The sequence below is a fragment of the Nannospalax galili genome, unplaced genomic scaffold, assembly GCF_000622305.1.
Source record: "Nannospalax galili isolate Female #2095 unplaced genomic scaffold, S.galili_v1.0 scaffold652, whole genome shotgun sequence".
NCBI lineage: Eukaryota > Metazoa > Chordata > Mammalia > Rodentia > Spalacidae > Nannospalax > Nannospalax galili.
Window position 1 is genome coordinate 1794069 of NW_008332152.1, and position 26087 is coordinate 1820155.

At 45.3% G+C, this 26087-nt stretch overlaps 1 protein-coding gene across 1 annotated transcript in view; it reads right to left on the bottom strand.

Moving 5' to 3' along the window:
* Hsf2bp (heat shock transcription factor 2 binding protein) overlaps positions 1-26087 on the bottom strand; it is a 109038-nt gene that overhangs the window by 78850 nt on the left and 4101 nt on the right. Inside the window, exon 6 of the mRNA XM_008827417.3 lies at positions 12650-12753. Coding sequence (XP_008825639.1) covers positions 12650-12753 — 104 coding nt within the window. The remainder of the gene's footprint in view (positions 1-12649; positions 12754-26087) is intronic.

Consider the following 26087-nt stretch of genomic DNA (forward strand, 5'->3'; position numbering starts at 1 on the left):
GCCCTCTTCTGACCTCCATGGCATTGCACGACATGAGTGCGCTCACATACATGCAGGCAATATACTCATATACATAAAAATAAAAATAATAAATAAAATATTTAAAATAATAATAATTTAAAAAAAATAAACCTCAGTGTCTTAGGAAAAAAATACATTGTTGCTTTACAATTTGTGGATACTCCAAAGATCTGGATTTATCTGCTTTAAAGTGAAAACTGGAGGTAGCTTGGGTCCCAAGTGACCACACTCAGAACAGCACCACTGAAAGCCTGGATCAAAGCAGCAACCTAAAAGGCAGTCTGTAACAGCACACATTTCCCACAGGGAACCTGTCACTGCCGGTCACTCCATCGGCAGACACTGAACACCAGGTAGGACCTAAGGAAAAGAACTGTAGATGTCTCCTTCTAAGAGACCCTTGTGGCAAAGTCCTCATGGGAACATCGTCAAAGGTGCTGGCAAATATGTAGCACACTCCAGCCTGGAAACTAGACCAGGATCAGAAACCAGCCCCGAGACCAGAGAGGCTGTGAAGGTAGGCATCCCAGACACGCTCTGGCACGGCACAGCCCACAGAGGTTAGGGGAGGTCTCCAAGCCTCCAGCAGCACCTGTCAACACCTGAAGCTGGGCAAGTCCCTGGCAGGATGCTTGGGGAAGACAAAGACCCACCCTGCGGATGGCCCTGACCATACTAGCACAGCGCCGGGGTTGATCTTCAAGTGAGCTTGGGTGATGCAAGACTGCTTCTCCCCAACCACCAGGTCCATGTGTCTCTGGTGTTAAATTCCCTTTAAGGTGAAGCACTTTCTGACTAGAGAGATATAAACTGGGCTTGGGGTGTCCCTCAGTTGTAGAACAGTTGCCTACCATATATGAGGCCTGGGGTTCCATCCCCAACACCAACAGAAATAATACACTGAAAAATATAAAAACCTAGGTAAATTCATTTACATCAAACACAATCAGTTCAATCACAATTTAAATTTTCCTAGATGACTAGGGTTTTTTCTTTTGTTCTTTCAAGATTTACTTATTTTTATTTTATGTGTATGAGTGTTTGCCTGCATTGTATGTATATGTATGATATGCATACCTGGTGTCCACAGAGGCCAGCAGAGGGCATTGGATCCCCTGGAACTGAAGTTTAGGATGGTTGTTAGCTGCCATGTGGGTGCTGGGAACTAAACCCACGTTCTCTGCAAGAGCAAGCAGTGCTCTTAACCACTGAGCATCTCTCCAGCCCCCAAGGTCTTTTTCATAAACACCAATAATAAAAGGGAAGGAGTTTTCTGCTTTGGGTTTAAAGAGTCTTGGAGCCATGACGCAACACTGCTGGTTCTGCACAGCAGCAGCCCATCCACCCTCATCTGGAGACCCTCCACTTTGTGCAGAGAGCGTCACACACCTCCACATAAATGCACATTCTTCCTTTAGAAGAAAGCTGCTCATTGAGCCTATGTCTGCTATGTTTTTAGACTCTGGGTTTTTCAGGGCTGGCAAGATGGCTCAGCTAGTAACAGTACTTTCTGCATAAGCCCAAAAACTTGAGATTGATCCGCAGAACCCAAAGACAGAGAGAACCGAATCACCAAAGTTGTTCTCTGATCTCCACAGGCATGCCACAACACGTGTGCGCGCATACAAACACACACACACACACACACACACACACACACACACACAATACAATTTTGGTCTTTTTGAGACAGGGTCTCCCTGTAGTCCCACATGGCCTTGAACTCACAGAGACCTGCCTGCCTCTGCTGGGATAAAAGGTGTGTGCCACCGTGCCCTGCTCTGAATAAAATTAAGAAAAAAAAAATTTTAGAAAATCCTTTCCTACACTTTTATCTTGTAGGTAATTGCCAATGTTTTCTTCTAACAGTTTCAGAGTTTTAGGCTTTACATTGAGGTCTTTGATCCATTTGGAATTGACTTTTGTGCAAGGTGAAAGATAGGGGTTTAGTTTCATTCTTCTACAGGTGGAGATCCGGTTTTGCCAGCACCATTTGTTGAACATGCTGTCTTTCCTCCAGTGAATGTTCTTGGCCCCTTTGTCAAATATCAAGTGGCTGAAATTGCATTTACTCATATTTGGGTCTTCAATTTTGTTCCATTGATCTATGGGTCTATTTTTGTGCCAGTACCATGTTGTTTTTATGACTAGAGCTCTGTAATATAGTTTTAGATCTGGTATAGCAATCCTCCCAGCACTGTTGTGTTCAGGGTTGCTTTGGCTATCCGAGATCTTTTGTGCTTCCATATGAATTTTAGGACGGTTTTTTCCAATTCTGTGAACAATGTCATGGGTATTTTGATTGGCATTGCATTGAATCTATATATTGCTTTTGGTAGGATGGTCATTTTCACAGTATTAATTCTTCCAATCCATGAGCATGGAGGTCCTTCCATCTTCTGATGTCTTCCTCAATCTCTTTCTTTAAAGATTTAAAATTTTCGTTGTAGAGCTCTTTAATGTCTTTGGTCAGGTTTATTCCAAGATATTTTATTTTATTTTTTGCAGCTATTGTGAAGGGGAGCATTTCCCTGTACTCTTCCTCTGATTACTCATTATTGGTGTATAGAAAGGCTACTGACTTTTGTAGATTGATTTTATAACCTGCCACTTTACTGAAAGTGTTGATCAGTTCTAGTTTCCTGGTGGAATTTTTGGAGTCTCTTAGGTATAGTATCGTATCATCTGCAAAAAGGGATAATGTGGCCTCTTCTTTTCCCATTAGTATCCCTTTAATTTCCTTCTCTCATTGCTCTAGCAAGTTTCAAGCACTGTGTTGAAAAGGAGTAGAGATAGTGGACAGCCTTGTCTGGTTCCTGATTTTAATGGGAATGCTTCCAGTTTTTCTCCATTTAGAATGGTGTTGGCTGTGGGTTTGTTATATATGGCTTTAATTATGTTGGGGTATGTTCCCTCCAGTCCAATTCCCTCCAGGACTTTCAACATGAATGCATGTTGAATTCTGTCAAAGGCCTTCTCTGCATCTATTGAGATGACAATATGGTTCTTGTCTTTGAGTCCATTTGTATGATTTATGACATTTATTGACTTACGTGTATTGAGCCATCCCTGCCTCTCTGGAATAAAGCCAATTTGATCGTGGTGGATGATCTTTTTGATGTATGTCTGTGTGTAGTTTGCAAGTATTTTGTTGAGAATTTTTGCATCTATGTTCATTTGGATATGGGTCTACAGTTTTCTTTTTTGGTTGTGTCTTTAATCTGTGTTCATTAAGGATATGGGTCCATAGAAGGGATTAGGAAGTTCTCCCTCCATTTCTATCTTTTTGAATAATTTAAGTAGTATTGGATGTAGATCTTTAAATGTCTGGTAGAATTCTACTATGAATCCATCTGGGCCTGGGCTTTTTTTATTCGGGAGATTTTGTATTACTGTTTCGACTTCCTTATGTTTAAGCTGTTGATCTCTTCTTGGTTTAACTTTGGTGGTTCTCATGATTTTAGAAATTCATCCGTTTCTTTTAGGTTTTCAATTTAATAGTGTATAGGTTTTTAAAGATTCCCTTGTAATGTTCTGGATCTTTTTGGTGTCTGTTGTTTCCCCTTTCATCTTCAATTTTGTTGATTTGAAGGTGCTCTTTCTTTCTTTTGGTTAACTGGGCTAATGGTCTATCTTATTTATCTTTTCAAAGAACCAGCTCTTAGATTTGTTTATTCTTTGAATTGTTTTCTTTATTTCTATTTCATTAATTTCCTCCCTGATTTTTGTTATTTCTTCTTCTCTGCTGGTTTGCATCTGTTGTTGCTTTTCAAGTGTCTTGAGTTGCAATGTTAAGTCATTCACACCCGGCCCTATTTTCTAATGTAGGCACTTAGAGCTATAAATTCCCCTCTTAGGAATTAAGTTCAAGAATCAACCAATGGGACCTCATTAAACGAAAAAGCTTCTGTACATTAAAAGACGCAACCAAGGAAGTGAAGAGAAAACCCACAGAGTGAGAGAAAATCTTCACCAGTGACACATCTAACAGAGGTTTAACATCCAGAATATATAAAGAACTCAAGAAACAAAGAATCAAGAAAGGAAGCAACCCAATTAAAAGATGGGCTAAGGATCTGAACAGAGTTCTCAAAAGAAGAAATAAAGATGACTAAGAAACATCTTAAAAAGTGTTCAACATTGTAATTAATTAGGAAAATGCAAATTAAAACTTAAGATTTCATCTTACCCGAGTCAGACTGGATAAGCTCAAGAGAACAAATGATACCAAATGTTGGAGAGGATATGGGGAAAGGGGAACACTCATCCATTGCTGGTGGGGCTGCAAACTTGTTCCACTCCTATAGAAAGCAGTGTGGAGAACTCTTAAAAAACTACAAATGAACCTACCATTGGACCCAGTTATACCACTCCTTGGCATATACCCAAAGGACTCGTCCTACTGCAGAGACACTTGCACATGCATGTTTGTTGCTGCTCTTTTCACAATAGCTAAGAGATGGAAGCAACCTAAGTGTACCTTGACTGACAATGTAGATGGATAATGAAAATGTGGTTCATTTAAACAAGGGAGTTCTACTCAGTGGTAAAGATGGATGAAATCATGAAATCTGCAGGTAAATGGATGGAACTAGAAACTATTATACTAAGTGAACACAGACTCAGAAAAACAAATGACATATGTTCTCCGTCATATGTGGATCCTAGCACCAAATCCTTATAAGTGAGTATGTTCCCAGACGTAACTACAGGAACCAGGATAATGAAAAGGAACCAGGGAGGTAAAGGGAAAGAACTTGAGAGAGAAGAACAGTGGGAGGTAGGTGTTAAGGGAGAAATGGATAAAAATGGGGGTATTTAAAAGACAGAGGAGAGGGAGGGTTTTACAAGGAAACTTGGGGATTAAGGGAAAGAAGCAGCTCAAGAGATTTAGAACCATAGGAGACTGGTATTATCAAGGGAGAAATGGGGAAAATGGGGACACTTTAAATGGGGAAGCCATGGTGTAAGGGTTAGAAAGGGAGAGAGAAGAGAGAGAGAAATAATGCCTAGCTAATTAAAAAACAAAACAAAACAGAGGGAATCATATGAGTCCAACAACCTAATGACAGATTACAATACAATATCTCTACATGAATCCATATGTATAGCTAAAGGCTACATAACAAGAAACAGTGCCAGACAGGAGAAACCTTCCTTTGAGTTGTTGGCTAGGGCGGTCTGATAGACTGCAAAAATTACACGGTCTATTGCCACAGCCCTTGATGGCCTCCCAGAACTTGAAGGTAAGACCCTACTGCTGAAGACAGAACACACTTCAGACCCAGGATTTGGAGTAGCAGAGCTGGGACTGACCTGAAGTCACTTCCCTGAAGGCGGCTCTCACAGCTTTGGAGAGCGCTACGAAGGTGCCAAGGGAGAACATCAATCGATGGTCCAACACCAGCTTCAAGACCAAATAGCCACATCAATGGCCAGCACAGCATAGGACATTGGTGTAGTAGGGGCACTTTTATGTTGGGGGCAATCAACAGCTACCTAATTGGAGTAAAAGTCCACTCAGTGGGAGGAAACTCAAGTGTGGTACTGTAAACATAACCTAATACACATGGCTGGAGAGGCCGTATATCTTAGAGAAAACCCAAAACTGTCACATCGCTAGACTAAGGTGATTTCTTACTATGTGCAAAATATGTATCCTTATATTTACAGACAAATATCCCAGTCATTACCCATCAAAGAAGCTCATTTTGCACCAGTCTGAGATTATTACCAAGTACTACAACTGGTCACACACAGACACAGTCTACGAATTGCCCAGGCCTAAGTGACACATCTGCAATGCAACCTCTACACCTAAGGCTCATGGAACATAGAACAGGGTAAAGAGGAGGACACTAATGAATCTCTCAGTTATCGTTAATGAAGCTCCTCATGCAGCAGAGGGCCAGGAACACAAAAGGTCACAAATGGCCAAAGCACAGAGATCGAGAGTCTGCTGAATGCTGGTCCCTGAACAGGATCCTATATTAAACCACCCACCCAGGGCTTCGGGACCATCTTGGAAGAAGGGGCAGAAAGACCATAAGACCAGGGAGGAGTTGCAGGACCATGTGGAAACATAGTCCTACAAGCTCCTGGGAACCAACTCCTATGGTTCTATGGCAATGGTGTCAGCATACACAAGTCCATGCAAACTCAGGCAGACAAAATCCAGCATAGAACTGGGAAAATGAACAGCAGATTCCAATCTTATCTGAAGAAATATTGGCAACTGATTGCCGCTAGGTGAGGAAGAGCTGACCCTCCTAAAGCAAGGAACTCTAGATCGGCTACTAGACCTAGTCAGATGGACCTGCACTGGGGAACATCTGGGGACACAGACAACACAGTGGGCCTTAACAGGGATGACAAAGTATATGGCTGCAGTGGGGGCTATGGGAAGTGCTGGTGGGGACAGGGGTAGAAAGGTGATGAAGATTGATTGAGATGTTGTGTATGGAATACACAAAAATTCAATAAAAACAAACTGAAAAATAATAAATAAATAAAATGGATAAATCCTTCGTTAACTGTGAAGAAAGACCATAAAGCTATATGTTTTCATGTCTGGCTTAATGATAAAGCAGTCTGGACTCCAAGACAGCTCTTTACATGGACGAGGCTCTTCACATGGATGAGGTTCTTCACATGGACGCCACTAAACTAAGAGGACACACACAAAAACTCGCACACACTGTTTCCTTTTGGAATTTTAGTTCTTCCACAATTAAAGCAGTCTGCATGCTAATCAGTCTGGTTACGGGTAGTTCTGCGGACACACACACACACTAAGAATGTAGCACATTTTGGTAACTACCAGAGAATATGTCCTAGCACGTAACCGTACACATACTACAACAAAACCAAAATCAGCTCAAGGCCAGTCCACGTACAGTAACATTAGAATCAGAAGACAGAGGACCTCTGGATAAGATGGCAAACTAGAGGCTGCTGTGTGTGAGCTCGTCAGGAAAGAAACCAAGGGAGAGGATCCCATTCCCAGGAGACAGAGACAGGCAGATCTCTGAAACGGAAGGCAGCCTGCCTAGTGAGTTCCAGGCCAGCTGGACCTATAGGGAGATCCTGTCTCAAAAAGACCAAAAAAAAAAAAAAAAAAACCCAACAATGTTGGAATGTTGGATGTATCAAAATATCAATCTCAAATCATATCACAGAGCTGTGGTAACAAAAACAGCATGGTACTGACACAGAAGTAGAGAATAAACCAGGGGACTGAGAAATGAACCCATACAGTTAGAGCCACCTAAGTTTTGACAACACTGTTAAAAACACACAGTGGATGGGGCTGGAGAGATGGCTCAGCGGTTAAGAACACTGGCTGTTCTTGCAGAAGACCTGGGTTCAAATCCCAGCACCCACATGGCAGCTAACAACTGTCCGTAACTCCAGTTCCAGGGGATCCAACAGCTTCTTCTGACTTCTGCAGGCATTGCATGACATGGGTGCACTTACCTATGTGCAGGCAATACACACACATAAAATAAAATAAAATAAAAACACACACTCTGGAAAAGAGGCAGCCATGTTAACAAATGCTGCTAGAAAACTGGGTCTGCACCTGTAGAAGAGTTGAGACCATCACCCTGTACAAAATCAATACAAAGTAGATCAAAGACGTTTGTATAAAACCTGAAACTGAGCCGGGCATGGTGGCGCATGCCTTTAGTTCCAGCAGTGGATCTCTGTGAGTTCAAGGCCAGCCTGGTCTACATAGTGAGTTCCAGGCCAGCTGGGACTACAGGGAGACCCTGTCTCAAAAAGACCAAAAACCAAAACCTGAAACTGAGGCTAGAGAGATGCTCAGCCATTGAGAGCACTGACTGCTCTTGCAGAGGACCCTGGTTCAAATCCCAGCACCCACATGCAGCTAACAACTATCCATAACTCCAGTTCCAGGGGATCCGACACCCTCTTCTCTCCACCATGGGCACTGCACATCACAGGTGTACTTACATGCAGGCAATACACACATACACATAAAATAATATTTTTTAAATATATAGAAAATAAAATATGGATAACAAGACATTGTCAGTTCCTATCCCAGCTAGTTTGCTAATGGTGAATACTGTGTGCCATCAGATAAGAGCACTGGACAAATGCCTATTATTCCAACACTGAGGAAGCTGAGGCAGGAGAGCTCAACAGTTCAATGCCAGCCTAAGCTACATGGAGTTTAAGAACAGCCCGGGCTCCAGAGTAAGACCCTGTCTCCAAAAAAGAAGAGGGGAGGAGGGAGGAAGAGGAGGAGGAAGGGGGAGGAAGAGGAGGAGGAAGGAGGGAGGAGGAGGAGGAAGGGGAGGAGGAAGGGGGAGGAAGGAGGAAGGGGAAGAGGAGGAGGAAGAGGAGGGAGAGGAAGAAATGTTCCAGGCCTGTTGTAGAGCCTTCTCCTGGCCACACTGGCTGCCAGATGGCACACTTCCTTTTCTGTCACCAAGACCTGAAGGTGCACCTGGGCTCCCTTGAGAAGAGCTTCTGCTGAACTTTCTGGAGACTGGAAGAGGCCTGCCATCCTGTCTCCCATAGGTGTGCCAATTCAGTTCTCTTGACATTGCTAGAGAGGAAGGGGAGGAGGAGGGACGAGGAGGGAGGAGGGGGAGGTATTTTTGCTTAGACTGTTCTTCCATCCCTAGTCAGGTTTTCTGTTGAGTAGGACACTACTTTAACAGGGATAAGCATGTTAGCTATAATAAGGCCATTTCTCTTCAGCAGCTGTCTATTCTGAAGCCCTGTCTGTGATCCCTGCTCAGGCCTATACAGATCATGAGGAGGAGGAGGGACGAGGAGGGAGGAGGGGGAGGTATTTTTGCTTAGACTGTTCTTCCATCCCTAGTCAGGTTTTCTGTTGAGTAGGACACTACTTTAACAGGGATAAGCATGTTAGCTATAATAAGGCCATTTCTCTTCAGCAGCTGTCTATTCTGAAGCCCTGTCTGTGATCCCTGCTCAGGCCTATACAGATCATGAGACTGGACTGAAAGCTTATTTTAGAGCTGAGGAACCAGGAAGGAATCTAGCAACTAGGACTCTAAATTAGATTGCCCAGTAAGCACTTTCATATAGGCAAAGGCCTCCCAGCCCTACCTCGGCTTGACATACCTATTCACAATCTATCTGCTCTGGGTTCATTTAGGCACTAACCTGGTGTGCTGTCAGTTTTTCGTCACTGAGACAAATGCCTGAGAGAACAACTTAAAAGATGATATTTCCTCCGCACCATGGCCTCGGAGGCTTCCGTCTGTGGTTAGCCTGTTTCATGGCTGTGGTCCTGCAGACAGGACAGCATGACAACAGGAGTATGCAGCAGAGCCCAGCTGTTCCCCTCATGAAGGCCAGGAAGCAGCGAGAGGAAGCCTACCCATGCTCCTCCTCTTTGCCCTTCGGTCATCTAGATCCTCAGATTATTATAAGACACAGGAGGTAACATGCAGGGCAGCTGCCCACACTTGTTCATCACCTCCAGAAACACCTTCACAGGCACAGCAGAAACATGCCCTGTGTCCTAGGTGTGTCTCAGCCCAACCAAGTTGCCAATTGAAGATTAACCATCTCAAGTCCACCCTTTGTCAACTGGACACCGAAACACACTTCTTTAAACCAAAACTTCTTAACCCATACTTAATCTCCAAAGACAGTGAATGGTAAGGCCATGATTCTGTCTGACACGAGACTCCAAAACGTGTTAGTTCATTTCCTCAGAGCCCCAAAGTTCCAGCACTATTCAACATATGAACTACAAAATTTCAGAGGGGAACAGGGCTTCTAACAGGAACAGAACTAGAGCATGTTCATGTTCCATTGTGGCAAAGAACTTGTCTACACTGTGCCCATGCCCTAAAATGAGTTTAAAGGTGACTGGCTTATTAATCTGCTAGAGGAAGGGTTTATCAGGGCTCACAATTACAGTGGCATGCTGATTGCACAAATTTGGGCCTGAGACTGCAATGTTCACATCAAGACAAGGGTGCACTTACACAGGCAAAACACTCCTACACATAAAATAAAGATAAATTATTTTTGTTTGTTTTGAGACAGGATCTCCCTGTAGCTGGCCTGGAACTCACTATGTAGACCAGGCTGGCCTCAAACTCACAGAGATCTGCCTGCCTCTGCCTCCCGAGTGCTGGGATTAAAGGCATGTGCCACCATGCCCAGGATAAATGAATTTTTAAAATTAAAAAGATGAACAGGAAGGACAAAGAAAACAGAAGGGGAGGGAGGAAGAGAGAAGGAGAGGAGAAAGGGAAGGGAGGGGGCACAGGACATGGGCTTCCTCCACTTCCCCTTTACTGAGAAGGAGCTGCCTGCATTCAGCTAATCATAATTGGAACATCCTTCCAGTCACAGCCAGAGGTGACCTTCACTAATCTTCTAGCCGATTTCAAATGATGGAGCTGACCATCCAGCCTGACCTTCCTCCTGTGACCTGCGGTGTGCAGGCACATCTGAGGAGCTGACTCCCGGTGCTCACTGGGGTTCCACCCTCATTGCTGTTCTTCCCTTTGTTGTTCTTTTGGTTTTGGTTTTTCCGATACAGGGCCTCATTATGTAGTCAAGGATGCTCTCAAACTCGAAATCCTCCTGTCTCTGCCTCCCAAGTACGGGATTACAGGTAACAAGCCTGAAATGGTTTGTTTTTAAGCATTACATATAAAATGCCAGCTAAGTATTCATTTTTCCTATGTCTGCTGATTTTGAAAAGGAAATCCAAGATCCTTCCTGACATAAGCGTCAACCTTGTAAGGATACCTCAACAATTTACAGAGAGATGGATCGATGAACTGCGTTTTAAAAATTTAGCCAATCCCTTCTTGTCTATTGGTCAGTTTCTCCAAGGCCATGAAATGCTTCATCTGAAACTAACTAGATTGCCATTTCAGTTTATTATGATTCAAACAGAATATGGCGAAACTAAAATTTCAACTTCTTGTGTTGTTCAACCTAACCTAGATTTAAGAATAAAACTCTTACAGCTGGGCGTGATGGCGCACGCCTTCAATCCCAGCATTCAGGAGGTAGAGGCGGATGGATCTCTGTGAGTTCAAGGCCAGCTGGTCTACATAGCAAGTTCCAGGCCATCTGGGGCTACAGGGAGACCCTGTCTCAAACAAAAAAGAATAAAACTCTTTCTACCATGCTCTATTTGCACAGTATTAAAATATGTGCCAAATTTACCAGTTTTCAAAAGCCTCTACCGCAGCCGCACTCAGAGCCTCTGCATGACAAGGCAGTATGCAACCCAGGCTAGCACAGAGGACATGGCCTTGGGCCCCGCTATGTAAGCTGTAAGGCGGCAGTGCCTGGGGATGCAGCTGTGCTGGAGAAGCACTTGCGATGCACATGGCTGTGAAATGCCTGCATGCAGCACTATCTGGACACAGCACTATCACTGTTCTGTTATTTTGGAAATTAAAAAATATATGAGCCCAAAATTTTACAAGTGGCAGCACAGAACCAATTTTATAGGGAGTAAATAATTTATGCCATTCATCCAAATGCAAAAATATCTGAAAGAAATATTATGGTCTCTCCCAGTATTAAAATATAATCATTTATTGCCAAACTATCTGTAAATAATACCCAAATTAACTATAAATACAAATTAACATATCTATTGCCAATTATGTTATTGTGTATGAGTCTTTACATTTTTTAAAATATATATTGTTATATATTTTTAAGAATTTTATTGTTTTTATTTTATGTATATGAGTGCTTTGCCTGCATGTAAGTAAGTGCGCCCATGTGGTGCAATGCTCGTGCAGATCAGAGGAGGGTGTCAGATCCCTGGAACTGGAGATACAGACAGCTGTTAGCCGCCATGTGGGTGCTGGGAATTGAACACAGGTCCTCTGCAAGAGCAGACGGTGCTCTTAACTGCTAACCCATCTATCCGATCCCTATTATTTTTATGTGTATAAATGTAATGCCTGCATCTGCACAAAGGTAGGTGCACCCGTGTCATGCAATGCCCAAGGAGGTCAGAAGAGGGCGTTGGATCCCCTGGAACTGGAGTTACAGACAGTTGTTAGCCACCATGTGGGTGCTGGAATCTGAACCCAAGTCCTCTGCAAGAGCAGCCAGTGCTCCTAACCTCTGAGCCATCTCTCCAGCCCCAAATCTTTACATTTTGAAGCAAACTTTTAAATATAGAAATTAAAGGAGGCAAGAGAGATAATTCAGTGAGTAACAGCACTGGTTGCCCAAACTGATGACCTAAGTTTGATTCCCAGAACCCACATGGCAGATAGAGAAAACCAACTCCCCTAAGTTGCCCTCTGACCTCCACACCCATGCCGAGGCACACGCAAGCCTACACACATATACACAGACAGACGCATGCACGCACATGCACACGCATACGCACACAAATAAATGTAAGAAAGTTTTTAAAAGCCACCAAGTGAGTGATCTACATGTTAAATGGTTATAAATCCATCAACAGTTCATCTACCTTCCAACCTATTCAGAGCACATAGATTTAAAACGACAAACTCTTGAGGACTATCGGAAAAGTTAAGACCAGTTGCTGCTTCAAGAGAAAGCCAGCAAGCCAAGAGCCCCTGCACCCAGCACAGCCTACCCAGCCTCTGTGAGCACCTACCTTCTTCTCCCTCCCGCTGTCAGCCTGCATGGTTTCTAGACGGGATTTGAAATGCTCACAGTCCAATTTCAGCTGCTCTAATTCTTGTTCTTTCCTTTCCAGGTCTAGAAAATAGATAAAAATAAATATTCAATTCATCAAATCTTGAATTCCTCTGGAGCCATATTTGATCCGCCTTCCTTAGGTCTGGTCGTCTACTTCTGTTGAAAAATCAATATTCTTTTGTTTGTTTGTGGCTCAGAGTATCTTAATTTTTATTAATACTTTGAGTTAGCATACAAAGTAATGTGTTTATTATGGCATTTTCATACATGTACACTGTTACACTTTATTCGGTATTCTTACAATCCTATTTCTATGTTCTGTTTTCAGGCCATAATAGAAATGACTTTTGTTTTTATTTTTGAGGGGGTGTATGCATGGGGGGGGTGAAGGTGAAGCTAGGGACCAACCCTGGACCTGTGCATACAAAGCACACACTCTGCGGTGGATCATCCCTCCAGTCCTGAAAGAACTTCTATGATTTTACTTTGCGATTTTAAGACCTCACTTTACTGCCAGACATATAGTCAAGGCTTTAAGAAAACATGTTATTTAAAGGACTGACGGCAGAGCTAAGAAGCCTGACTGTCTCATGGCACAGACTTGTATCTGTGCCATAAAAAGCAGAAGGCAGCTCATGAGTGGCTGGTGGCAGCGCAGGCAGACTCCACGAGTCCCACCAACTGGCAGACTGACTCAATGGAACAACTGCAGTAGTAATCAATGGAGGAGGGAACGGAGGAGGGAATGGAGGAGGACAGCAGCAGACATCAAGGCAGGGCCTGCGGAACACTTCCTCTTCACTATACTCATTCAGTTTATGAATCAAATGGCCAACAACAGCCCCAAAAGACACCCACATCAATAAACCATCCAAAAGCATTATCAACTTTAAATATGATCGTGCTGCACAAATACTGCTATTCAAAAAACCAGATACTTAATTCAGATTTGCAAGGGTTTGGTCTCAAGGCTAAGCAATCGTTTTTTGCCAGCATAAACACGTTTTTGTTTTTTTAAGACAAGGTCTCAGTATGTAGCCCTGGCTGGCCTGGAACTCGCCATGTAGACCAAGCTGGCCTTGAACTCACAAAGATCCACCTACCTCTGCCTCCCAAGACTGGGAAAGAAGATATGCACCACCAAGCCTAGAATACGCCAAGATCTGAGAACATGCACAAAGAGCGATTAGTATAACCTCTCCGACTGAAGTTTTGATACTTCCAGGGAAGCAATTCTGAACTTAACTACACCACAGCACTGGAGAGATGGCTCAGCAGTTAAGAGCAGTTGCTGTTCTTCCAGAGGACCTGGGTTTGAGTCCCAGGACCCATATGGTGGCTAACAACCGTCTATTAACTACAGTTCCAGGAGATTCAACATCCTCTTCTGGCCTCCACAGGCATCGCACGACACAGGTGCACTTACATAAATGCAGGCAATACGCTCATATACATAAAAAAGAAGTATTTTTACCTTTAAATATCAGAATCACCTGAGGATGTGGGCCCCACGTGTGGAGTTTCTGTTCAGGGGGTATGGATGGCCTGAGAACATATGCTTCTCTTTTTAAGGTAGTGCAGTTTGTTCATCTTCACCCCACCACCCACTCTCATTCCACTAAACCCTCCATCCCGACAAGTCCCCCTCCTTTCATGTCTTTCTGCTGTTCTGATTGGTTGGGACCCTCTGGGTTAATCAGGGTGGCCCGTGTGACCAGTGGTAGGGATTTACTGGAGCATGGGCACCTTACCAGTGGCCACCATTACCTCCCAACAGCTCCTCAGGGAGGGATGGGGAGAGCTTACACTTCTAACAAGGTTCCCAGGTGAGACCTGTCTGGAAAGCATGCTTCTAGATCCACTACTTCAAGACAGCAATGTCCACTCTCACCACTAACAACAGGGAACACACGGGGCATAGAGGACTCAGCCATGGCCATGTGAAGGATCCTGACAAAGGCAGTGGTTGCCTGTGGTAAGGGAGAGAATTTCTAACACGTGCAAAACCATACATTCCTCCACTCACAAGAAGAAAAGACCTACAGGTTCATGCTCAACGAGGTGCAGGTAAAAGATGGGGTAGGGCTTTGTGCCGCAGAGGCCTGAGATGGCAAGAGACCACCCAAATAAGAAACTGCCTAGAACTGCTTAGCATCCCAGGAGCTCTAGGGAAGGACAAGGAGTGTCCGAGTGTCCCCAAGACCCTGAAGATTAGAACCCTAAGGTAACTAACAGGCCTGAGGCCATGCGACTGGCTGGCAAAGCTCCTTCTGTGCTCTTAGAGGCTCGGGGAAGTCACTTAGCTACGTCAGAGCGTGCTTTCCTGCCCTTTCAGAATATGTTGTGCTACAGAACACTTTATTTTGTCCCCCTGATCCTCACCACCCAGAAAAGCCAACCATCGATGGGACCTTATGTTTTAAAGACATTTCTGGGACTGGAGAGGTGGCTCAATAGTTAAGAGCAGTGGCTGCTCTTGTGGAGGACCTGGGTTCAGTTCCAAGCACCCACATGTCACCTAACAATCCTTAACTCTAGTTCCAAGGGATCTGACATCCTCTTCTGGCCTCACAGGAGCTAGGCACGCATGTGGTACACTCACATACATGCAGGCAAAATACTCTTACACATAAAATAGATATAATTTTTAAAATTTTTTAAAATAACTTACAATTACATTGTTGAATATTTTCAAGTATCGAATGTTATTTATACATACACATACGTACATTACAATCATACATGAAAAACGTACCACACGGTCACAGACAGAACAAATGAAAAAGAACCGAAGATAAAGCTATCAGCAGCTCACACCTCTCTCCTTTCGGTTAACTCTTAGAGTTTGCTTCTGTTCTTAAACTGTGTTACTCAAACTTGACCAAAAGGGAAGAGGGAAGGTAATTCAATCTCTACCAGCTTATCATGTAAATATGTAGGAATTCATTTTAACCGCCCAACACCTTCACTATGGTAAGTTCATGATTCTTGCTCTAAGTACATCACCTTTGCTACAGGTTTAACAAGGCACACTTCACAACGTCACCCCCTCCCCCCAGCATTCCAGGTCAGTGCTGAAGAGGCTGTGCCCAGCACACAGGGTGCATCTGCTGTGTGAGGCTGCCTCCTTGTGGCCGGATGGGAACACTGCTCACCACCCATGGACAGTGTCCACTGGCTCAACCTGGTCCATTGCTTGCCACCTGCAGCTACCAACCCACCATCACTACAAGGGCAGGGGCTGTCATCTGCTTTGTTTATGCCACACCCAAGGGCCTAGGGCAGTGTACGAACACAGCAGACACTATCTAAATATCTGCCACATGTTCCTCGCCTTTCTCTTTGGAAAAATAAGGCTTTGGTTAAGACAGAAGATCAATTGCAAGTGCTCTTGCAATTTCCTTTACATGGATGTTTTTCCTGCATCTGTGTGTGTGCACCACATGTGTGCCTGGTGTCCACAGAGGCCAGAACAAGGCATCGGATACCACAGAGCTGGCTTTAGGCATCAGGTGGGTACTGGGAACCAGAGCGGGTCCTCTGTGAGCAGCAGAAGTGCTTGTGGCCGCTGAGCCATTGCTCCAGCCCTGCTTTTGCAGCTTTTCTAAAACCTGGGAACAGAAATAATATAGACAATTAAGTGATACAGAGTCAAGGCATTATCTTACCCAGACTTTGTATTAACAGGAAAGAGGCTGCCACCCAACCTAGACTACATTGTTAACTGATTCTGGCATTCAAAATGGAGAACTCTCCATCTACGTAAACTGATGGCGGGTGGCAAGGCCGGTCACACTAGTGATACACAGAAACTATCTACACCACAGACCAAGTCCGTGTCAAAACATCTAAAACAACTATCATTTTTTATATAATTTGGGGGGGGCGCTCAGGGAACAGTCTTTCTATGTTGCCCAGGCTAGTCTTGAACTTAAAATTCAGCTGCCTCAGCCTCCCCAGGGCTAGGGTTATAGGTGTGTACCACCACACCCAGCCTAAGATTTAGGTTTGGTTTTTTTTGCCATTGTTGTTGGTGGCGGTTAGTTGGTTGGCTGGTTGGCAGCACTTTGAAGTGAACGTGCTTGGCAAGCACTCTATCACTGCCCGGCTGGGTTTCAACTCACTCTGTAGGTCTGGCAAGACTCAAACTCAAGCCTCCTACCACAGCCCCATGAGTAGCTGGGATGACATAGACTGTGCCACCAGACCCAGCTTTGATAGTTTTGATAACCTGAGAATGACTGTCTCAACACTCAGCCCCACAGGGAGGGCAGAAGTCAGTCAGTGAGAAGCAGGGTTTCTGAGACACGGATTCTCTTACCCCATATTCCCTACCTGACATGTTTACAACAAATCATCAGTTGTCTCATGTTAATATGAAATATTTGTCTACCAAGAGAGCTGTCTCAAAACAAAAATACTATTAAGTGCCAACTTTTAGCTTCTTGGCACTCTGAAGGTCCAGAAAGTAATTCAGAGTATGCACTGCTTGGGTTCCATCTTTTCTTTGAGCTGGGATTTGGGCAGAACATTAACACCCTAGGTGTGGTGATCGTGCACTAGCTGGGTGGCTCAGAGCAGCAGAAATGAGTGTCTCACCCATCTGGAAACTTCCAGACCAACATCCAGGAGCTGACAGAGCAAACTCCCTGTAAAATCTAGACAGTAGCCGGGCACGGTGGCACACAACTTTAATCTCAGTACTGTGGAGGCAGAGGCAGGTGGATCTCTGTGAGTTCAAGGTCAGCTGGGGCTACAGGGAGACCCTGTCTCAAAAAGACAAAAAAAAATCTAGACAGTAAGGACCCTTCCTTGCCTCCTCCAGCTCTGCCTACCCAATATGCCTTCTCACCCTGCAGCCACCCTCGCTGCCCCTCCACACGGCCTGTTCTTCACACTGTCCTCCTTCTAGGGCTTCCCTATGTCCTTACACAGATCTTTCTCTGCAACTATATCTAAAATTCTCCTGACAAGAACATGTTATGCCTGACTAGGGCCCACAGGCCGTGGTCTAACGTCATGATGTCTGTGAAGACCTTATTTTCAGAATCCCATTCTGAGGACTGGGAGCCGGACTTCCACATGTCCTCTGAGGACTGGGAGCCGGACTCCCACATGTCCTCTGAGGACTGGGAGCCGGACTTCCACATGTCCTCTGAGGACTGGGAGCTGGACTTCCACATGTCCTCTGAGGGAAATATTGGGAGGTGTTGTCACAGGAAGTTCCAGGGTCTCATCAGAATTTCCTACAGACAAGACTGTCAGCCCTGCGTGAGGTCTCCCACTCACACGGCTTCCCAAAACACACAACCATCTCCAGGATGACTCTGCATCCTACAAGGTCCCTAAAATGAGGACTGCAGTGGATCAAGAGCTCCCAAAGTGAAGACCCAGATCTCTGTCCACTACCTACCAAGGATTCTGATCCCCAGAACCCACACAAAGGAAAGCACCAATTCCACAAACCTGCTCTCTGACCTCCACTGACGAACGTAAGAACACATATACATACATACAAAAATAATAATAATAAAGTTTTTTTTAACTTAAGCAATTCTGGCAAGATTACTCAGTGGGTCAATGCACTTGCTGCCAACCTGAATTCAATCCCTGGGACCCACATGGTGGAAAGCGAGAACCAAATCCCACACGTTGTCCTCTGACCTCCACACAGAGGCACCCCCACCCCACCAAGAAACATAAATGTTGTTTAAAAATGAAGTAATGTGAACATAGTAGTACATGCCTATAATTCCAGAGAAGGCAGGAGGCTTTCAAGTTCAAGGCCAGCCTGGGCTATATGGAACAGTCTCAAAACAGAAAAAACCTAACAGCGTCAAAAAGGCTCTCAGCCTACCTGGAAACTGTCGGTGGAATGGATCAAATCTTACCCCTTTGGGCTGGCTAGACCTCACTGCTACCTGTACACCCCTCCCAAACCAACTCCAAATCATTCAGAGGTTCTTTACAAACACCAACCATATAATAAATACTTACCTAATTGATAATTCAATTAATTCAATGAAGGAGTTGAAAAAAATATCACCAGGGGCTGGAGAGATGGCTCAGTGGTTATGCTGGCTGTTAATACCAGCACTGGGGACACAGAGGCAGGTAGACCTCTGTGAGTTTGAGGCCAGCCTGGTCTATACAAGTTCCAGGCCGGCTGGGGCTACAGGGAGACCCTGTCTCAAAAAGACCCAGAAAAAGAGTGCTGGATGCTCTTGCAGAAGACCTGGGTTTGGTTCCCAGTACCCACATGGTGGCTAACAACCATCTGTAACTCCAGTTCCAGAAGATCCTCTTCTGACCTCTGTCATGCAGTGGGCATTGCATGACATGGGTACACTTACATACATGCAGGCAATACACTCATACACATAAAAAAATAAAAATAAATTATTTTTACAAAGGAAATGTCATGACTACTCACCACATCGGGCCCAAGATTATGAGTCCATTTGCTTTCTTCTGTCCTGCTCATCCTCTGATAAGAGTTCCAAATCAATGAGATGACCTGATGGTCAGTGAACCAGATACTCTTAACCAAATTCCCTCAGGTCTCCTACCACTGCCTGCCCTCCTGACCCCGCGCTTCAGACCAAATTTCTAGCCTTTTGAGACCACCCCAATTTGCCAACATCCCTGTCCAGCAGGAAGTAGCTAAAGAAAGGCCACCATCGCCCCTTATCATCAACAAATGTCTAGAAAGTTAGGTTCCTGGCAGACTCCTAAAATGCTGGGGTAGCTCCCCATATTCTAAAATGGTGGTCCAGGCTTAGCCCAGGGAAAGTCCTTCTGCTTATCAGGAGACCAACCAATCCAGAGCTTAACGTCCAGCCTTCATCATGGAAAGCGGCCCAAGCACCTAACTGCCTATAAAAGATGCCCGACTGCCACTGATGGTTGCTGCTTCTCTGCTCCCCAAGAGGCAGCCCAGTGGCCTGTTTGCTCTCAAACAAACTGCTGTCCCCGGAAAAGAAAAAAAGAAAAAAAAGGAAATGTCACCACACACACAAACTTGATGTTGCTAAACCAAGATGGATTCTGTTGAAGTGATGTAAAATACAGGGCGGTCGAGCGTGACACCAAACACTGCTTGTCTGCCCTTTCCATCTTGACAACTTACGGCTCTCCACAGGGCCTTTCCATTTGTCTTTACCTTCTGCATTCTGGGAAGCCTCCACATGCCCCTTCAGATCCGCTCTCCACACAGTACAGTGCCCCCAAAACACTGACACCAACATCAACTGGAGGGAACAACTGGGCTCCCTTCCTCTGTGGTCCCTCCTGAATGTGGACAGTAACAGGCCACACAGGAAACCAGAAGATAAAGGACAGGGTGGCACAGATGTTCCCCTGCACCCTCATGAGGCTTCAGAGTTCTGGCTGGGGCCGTGGGTACTGCCAAGTCCCTTCTCCAGAGAATACCGGTACCCAGCTGGTGCTTCCTCCCCTACCTCCCCAGCCAGGAGAGGTGACAGGGCTTCTTGCTTGTGGTTCTGGGACACTTGGCTCTCCACAGGTGGGTTTCCTCAACCTCCCACACCTCTGAAAGCCATCCTCACCACACCTTCTGTTCTCCACAAAGTACAGATGGCTGTGTGCTGATGCTCTCAGCTGGACCACAGCCAGTCCTGTGCACTCTTCTCACAGCCTTTTATGGCCTAAGAACCAGAAATGACTCTTGAGTTAAGCTAAGGTCCCAGTTCTGCCACATCTCCTGGCATCCAATTCTCCAACCATTAACTCCAAACTCCAGGGGCACTTCTGCCATCATGCAGTGCAGCAGCTGTGGTGACTTGTGTCTGGAATCCTAGCACTTGGGGAGGTTGAGGAAGGAGGATCAGCTCAAGTTTGAGGCTAGCCGGGGCTAAGGTGTGAGACTCTATCTCAAAAACACAAGAAAGCAGCCCCAGTGATAGGAACCCAAACTGCTCAGGACCAATTACACAGCTTTACTTTACCTTTTTCTGGCTATTTCACAACCAAAACTGAGAACAGGAAACTGTATGCAAGGGTAAGAATGTAACTGCCTTCCAAAATACTACCAGCAAAATTTTGTTTTCATCCTAACACCTTCTTTGTGACCAATACTTTTCATAAATGTACTAAAGTTGAATTGTGTTTTGGTGGGGGAGGAGGTTGAGACAGTGTCTTCCAGGATCCCCAACTGGCCTAGAACCATGTAGAAGAGGCTGGCCTCAGTCTCACAGAGATCTGCCTGTCTCTGCCGTGAGAGTGCTAGGATTAAAGGCATGGGCCACCACACTCAGCCTAAATCTGAATTTTGAAAATAAATATGCAGGGGCTAGAAAGACAGCTGCCCTTGTGGGTTTGATTCCCAGCACCCACACAGAAGCTAACAACTGTTCTAATTCGAGTTCTAGGGGATCTGACACCCTCTTCTGACCTCCACAGGTATTGCACGACATGGGTGCACTTGCATACACACAAGCAATACACTCGTACATATAAAATAAAAATATTTTAATTTTAAAAAGTACAATTTGGGGAGTTGGAGAAATGGGCATCCACCTCACATACCTGTGCACACCACAGGCACCCCCACTGACCAACAGAAAAACCTGACACTAAGGGAGGCGGAATTCATGCCCAAGTCAGTGCTCTTCAAACCTTCCAGTATCTCCCAAATTCAGAGTGATGATGTTTGCACCACAACTGAAACCGCTGGGCTGTAAACCAGACCAAATGTTCTCTGCGTCACAGCAGGGGCTCAAGGGGTTTCCCAGCTAGGAATACTATTTCTCCAGGACTCCTATGAGCCAGGCACTACACCAGCACTTTGGAAGGATTAAGTCTATCCCAACCTTGCCACATCCTGGAAGGTGCGCTCTAAGTTAGGGAGACAGCCCTGGAAATCTTACTTAGGGTCCTGCACACCCCACCAAGGGAGCATTTCACGATTCCAAGGAGAGACACTGAGGTGCCGGTCAGCAAGCAGACACATTCTTACTGCTCATCTCAATTTAGAAGGCCGTGCCTCCACTCCATCATCAGGACCAATCATGTGTTCTCATGCTCCTCCCTCCATCCACACAGTCAGACTTTCCCTGAGGGATGCTCTATCACCATGTCCCTCCACTCCACCAACCCTTCAAGCCCATCTGATACTCAGACACAAGTCGTTCCCCCAAAAATCTCACTTGATTGCTACTTTGATACCATTTTCACTTTAAAGTTCCAAGGACTGCTCATCTCAACTAAGCCCTTCCCTGCCCTCCACACACATCTCATGTCCACACTATCCCCCACTTCTGCTCAGCTCCAACTCTGCACACAGCAAGCAGAAGCACCAGCTCAGAAACCCGAAATGGATGCTGGGGCCCATGTGTGACTTCTACATGTGCCACCACCCCAGCCTCAAGCACCTTTCCTTTTCCTTCTAAAAACTCTTGACTTTCAGGGCTGGAAAGATGGATCAGTGGTTGAGAACACTGGTTATTCTTGCAGAAGACCAGGGTTTGAATCCCAGCGCCCACATGGCAGCTAACAACTGTCCCTAACTCCAGTTCCAGGGGATCCGACAGCCTCTTCTGTCCTCCACGGGCACTGCACGACACGGGTGCACTTACCAAATGCAGGTAATACACACATACACATAAAATAAAAATAAAATATTTTAAAAAAACAACTCTTGACTTTCTCTTCATTGTTGACCCTTCAAAGATGCTCAGGCGACACCCTGATCAGTACTATTCCAAACCACTATTTACCTGCCCAGCTTCCCAAAGGCAGGTGTTATGCTGGCTTAGAACCAGTCCACACATGCTACCGGGTACCAGTCTCATGAACTCCAAGCACTTAAGCTGGTGCACAAGTTACATCTGCGGCCTAAGCTCACACAAGCCACCCACACAGTACCACATCTGCGCTATAAAATGCGTTGTTCCTCAGATCAGGTATGTATCGTCCCACCTCACTCACAGCTGTACTTTGTCTCTGAGCAATCATGGAGGTGTCAGCAGTCTCTAGAAGCAAAAGCAGTTGATACTAGTCAAAGTCAAGAGCCTGCGAGACCACAGAGGTGGAGGATCAGGTTAGCCAGGCAGCTCTTACAGCCAATGTAATCTCTGGGTTTCCCACCACTGTACTCTCAGAGCCACAGTCTGAGGGATTCATCCAGAAGAAAGACCCCTGGAAGCCCAGGGCTATCAGAAGACTCACAAAAAGACAGAAAGGGGAGTTTTCATTTTTTTTCACACATTTCCCAAATGGTAAGAATTCAAGAGCAAACATTAGATGAAGGGGGCTTTAGGAGGCCGTCTCCTTAACCAGTTTCAGCCAGAAAAGCAGAAGTATCCAGGGTGAGCCCTCCTGGGAGAAGCACAGGGACCATGTGAATATAGGGTTCCTGTCCGCAGTCAGACCAGACAGCAGCTCTGCTGGAGTTTCTCCAGCAGCTTTAAGGCCTCGGAGCCACAGCACAGCCTTGACTAGGTCCTGGAGTGGCAGTAGTTTTGCTTTCTCGCTGGTCTTTATCCTAAGGACAAGGAGCAGCTGATTCAACAGCTTGACTTGAACAGTGGAGTATGATCAGACAAAAATTACTCAGGCTGGCAAAATGGTGGACACTGCCTAGAGGAGGCAAGCACAGGGATTTCAGCGCAGCACAGCAGTGGAGGCGAAGACAGGCTAGTAAAGTCATAAGGCGTCTCCAAGAAGAAATGCACAGAATGCACTGGTGAGGGGGCAGGAAGGGGGAACATGTAACTCCAAGGTGTGTGGGGAGACTGAGGCAGTCCAGTATAGGAATCACAAGGGTATAGTTTATAAGTCAGACATAAAGTAAAAATCAGCTAGGCGTGGTGGCACATGACTTCAATCCTAGCACTTGAGAGGCAGAGGCAGGCAGATCTCAGTGAGATTGAGGTCAGTCTGGTCTCCATAATAAGTGCCAGGCCAGCTGGGGCTACCAGGAAAGCCTGTCTCAAAAAGACCAAAAAAAAAAAAAAAAACAAAAAAAAAAAAAAAAACAAAAAAAAAAAAAAAAACAAAAAAAAAAAAAAAAACAAAAAAAAAAAAAAAAACAAAAAAAAAAAAAAAAAAAAAAAAAAAAAAAAAAAAAAAAAAAAAAGCAAGCAAAAATTACTTTGCTGGGCAAGTGAAAATATGTCCTGCCCTGTGTCAGGCAGACAGATAAAGCCAGCTGCCAAGCAAACAGGACCCAATATGTCTCCCAACTGCTCACTTCTAGGCAGAATTCATTCTGAAAACTCCAACTCTGAGAAGAAAACCTCACACCTGAAGAGTCACAGTGATGTGCTGGCAGCTTGACTTCCCACTACCTCAGAGCCTCGGGGAAGGGTTTCTAGACAGTGCTACACATCTATCAAACTTTGCTGTTCAGGGACAAACACAAGCTGAGTCCACTTCACGTTCAGAGGTAAACTGCCTCTTTGCACACAGCTCCAATTTACCATGAGGTATCAAAACACTGCTTACGCAAGGAGGAGGCCAAGGCAAGAATTTTGACAGCTAGAGGCCAGCCTGGGTGCCACAGAGCGTTTAAGGTCAGCCCAGGCTACAAGGTAAACTGTCTCAAACAAAAACTGCTTCATTACACACACACCTAAGTCCAACCCTGCCCTACACAACACCTAAGTCCAACCCCGCCCACAAGGCCTGAACCAGCTCTACCTGCTTCTCTTTAGTGAAAACTCCCCCCTTCCAGGGGTATGTGGTCTCCCATACTGCAACGAGCCACAAACTTACCCTTGTCAGACCATAAGTCTATCTCTTTCTTCTTTTTTTTTTTTTTTAATACAGGGTCTCCATGTAGCTCAGCTGGTCTGGAACTCACTGTGTGGACCAAGCGGGCCTTGAACTCACAGAGATCCGCCTGCCTCTGCCTCTGGAGTGCTGGGATTAAAGATGTGTGCCACCACACCGGCTACAAGTCTATTTAGGCTAGGACAAACATTTAGTCTAAATGATCATGAAGCAAGTGGGAAAAACCCAGGGACTGGAGCTGAAACTAGAGCTACAGATCCATCCAGCACTCACCGACATCAAGATAGTAAGTCAAGCTATGTATGTGCATGAGACTGCCTTTGAGAGCCATGGTGAGAGGGGACTAGGCCTGAGCCCCACGCGCCTTCACTGCCTGAACTTCCTGCAGGCTCCTGAGAAGGGTAACAGAACAAAGGAGACCAAGAGGCAGCCAGAGATCCCCAGAAGTGACACCACCAGCCTTAGGGAGGCCAGGGGCCTCAGGAAACATGCCTCCCTCACCCAAGCACAGCACCATGCGTGGCTCAGAAACCTATATTCTTTTTGGTGTGTGTGCGTCTCTCTCTCTGTCACATGTGTGCAGGTGCCAACAGAGGCCAGAAGGGGGTGTCGGATCCCCTGGAACTGCAGTTAGAGAAGGTTGTTAGCACCACATGGATGCTGGGAACTGAACCTGGGTCCTCTGCAAGAGCAGCCAGTGCTCTTAACTGCTGAGTCATCTCTTCGGCCCTCAGAAACCGATATTCTTGAGTCAAGATTCTTTCTTATTTTGGACCTACTGCTAGAAACGTTACTCAGGCCCCCAAGATCCACCTTTTCTTGAAGCCACACTGTGAGGGCTGCCAGTCAAATGTGATGTGGGAAATTAGCCTTAACCATCAAAGGCTGATTTAATTGTAATTCAGCCCCAATCAGGCAAATGTTAACTCAATCTCCAAGAACTTTAACAGGCATCTAGCCTGGTATTTGATATAATGGCCAAGTTCAAATGTCAAAAGTCTGAATGGAAAAGTCCTAGCAATTCTGGACTTAGCTCAGTACTAAAAACTGACACCCCCCCCAACCACCCAGAGACAAGCAAACACACATTCAGTTTCTCTACAGATGCAGTTAAAACCATGCAGGTCCCCCATGGCAAGATCGTGAACGTACACTGGGTTCAATTTTCAGAGTAGAGCTTTTCAGATATCAGAAATACAAAATCCTTCTCTCAAAATACAGAACATGAGGACATGCGAGAGACGGATGGCCCAGAAGGCTGGGACCAAGGTGCAGACCAGCAAGTTACTCGCTGAGGGAGCCCAGAAGGCTGCCCATCTTCTCTGAGACTAAGCAAATTACTCGCTGAGGGCATCTCCAAGACTTAAGTTTCAGCTGACTTTCCCAAATGTAATTACAAGCAACACCTTAAAATTTACTTAGAATACTTTACAAAGTATTGATCTGATGAAAGGTTACCGTCCTCACCAACAACTGCTAAAAATGAAGCTAACAGCCAGGCATGGATGGCACCGCCCACCTTTAATCCCAGTGGTCGGAAACTTGGGAGGCAGAGGCAGGTAGATCTCTGTGAGATTGAGGCCAGCCTTGTCTACATGGTGAGTTCCAGGCCAGCTGGGGTTACAGAAGACCCTGCCTCA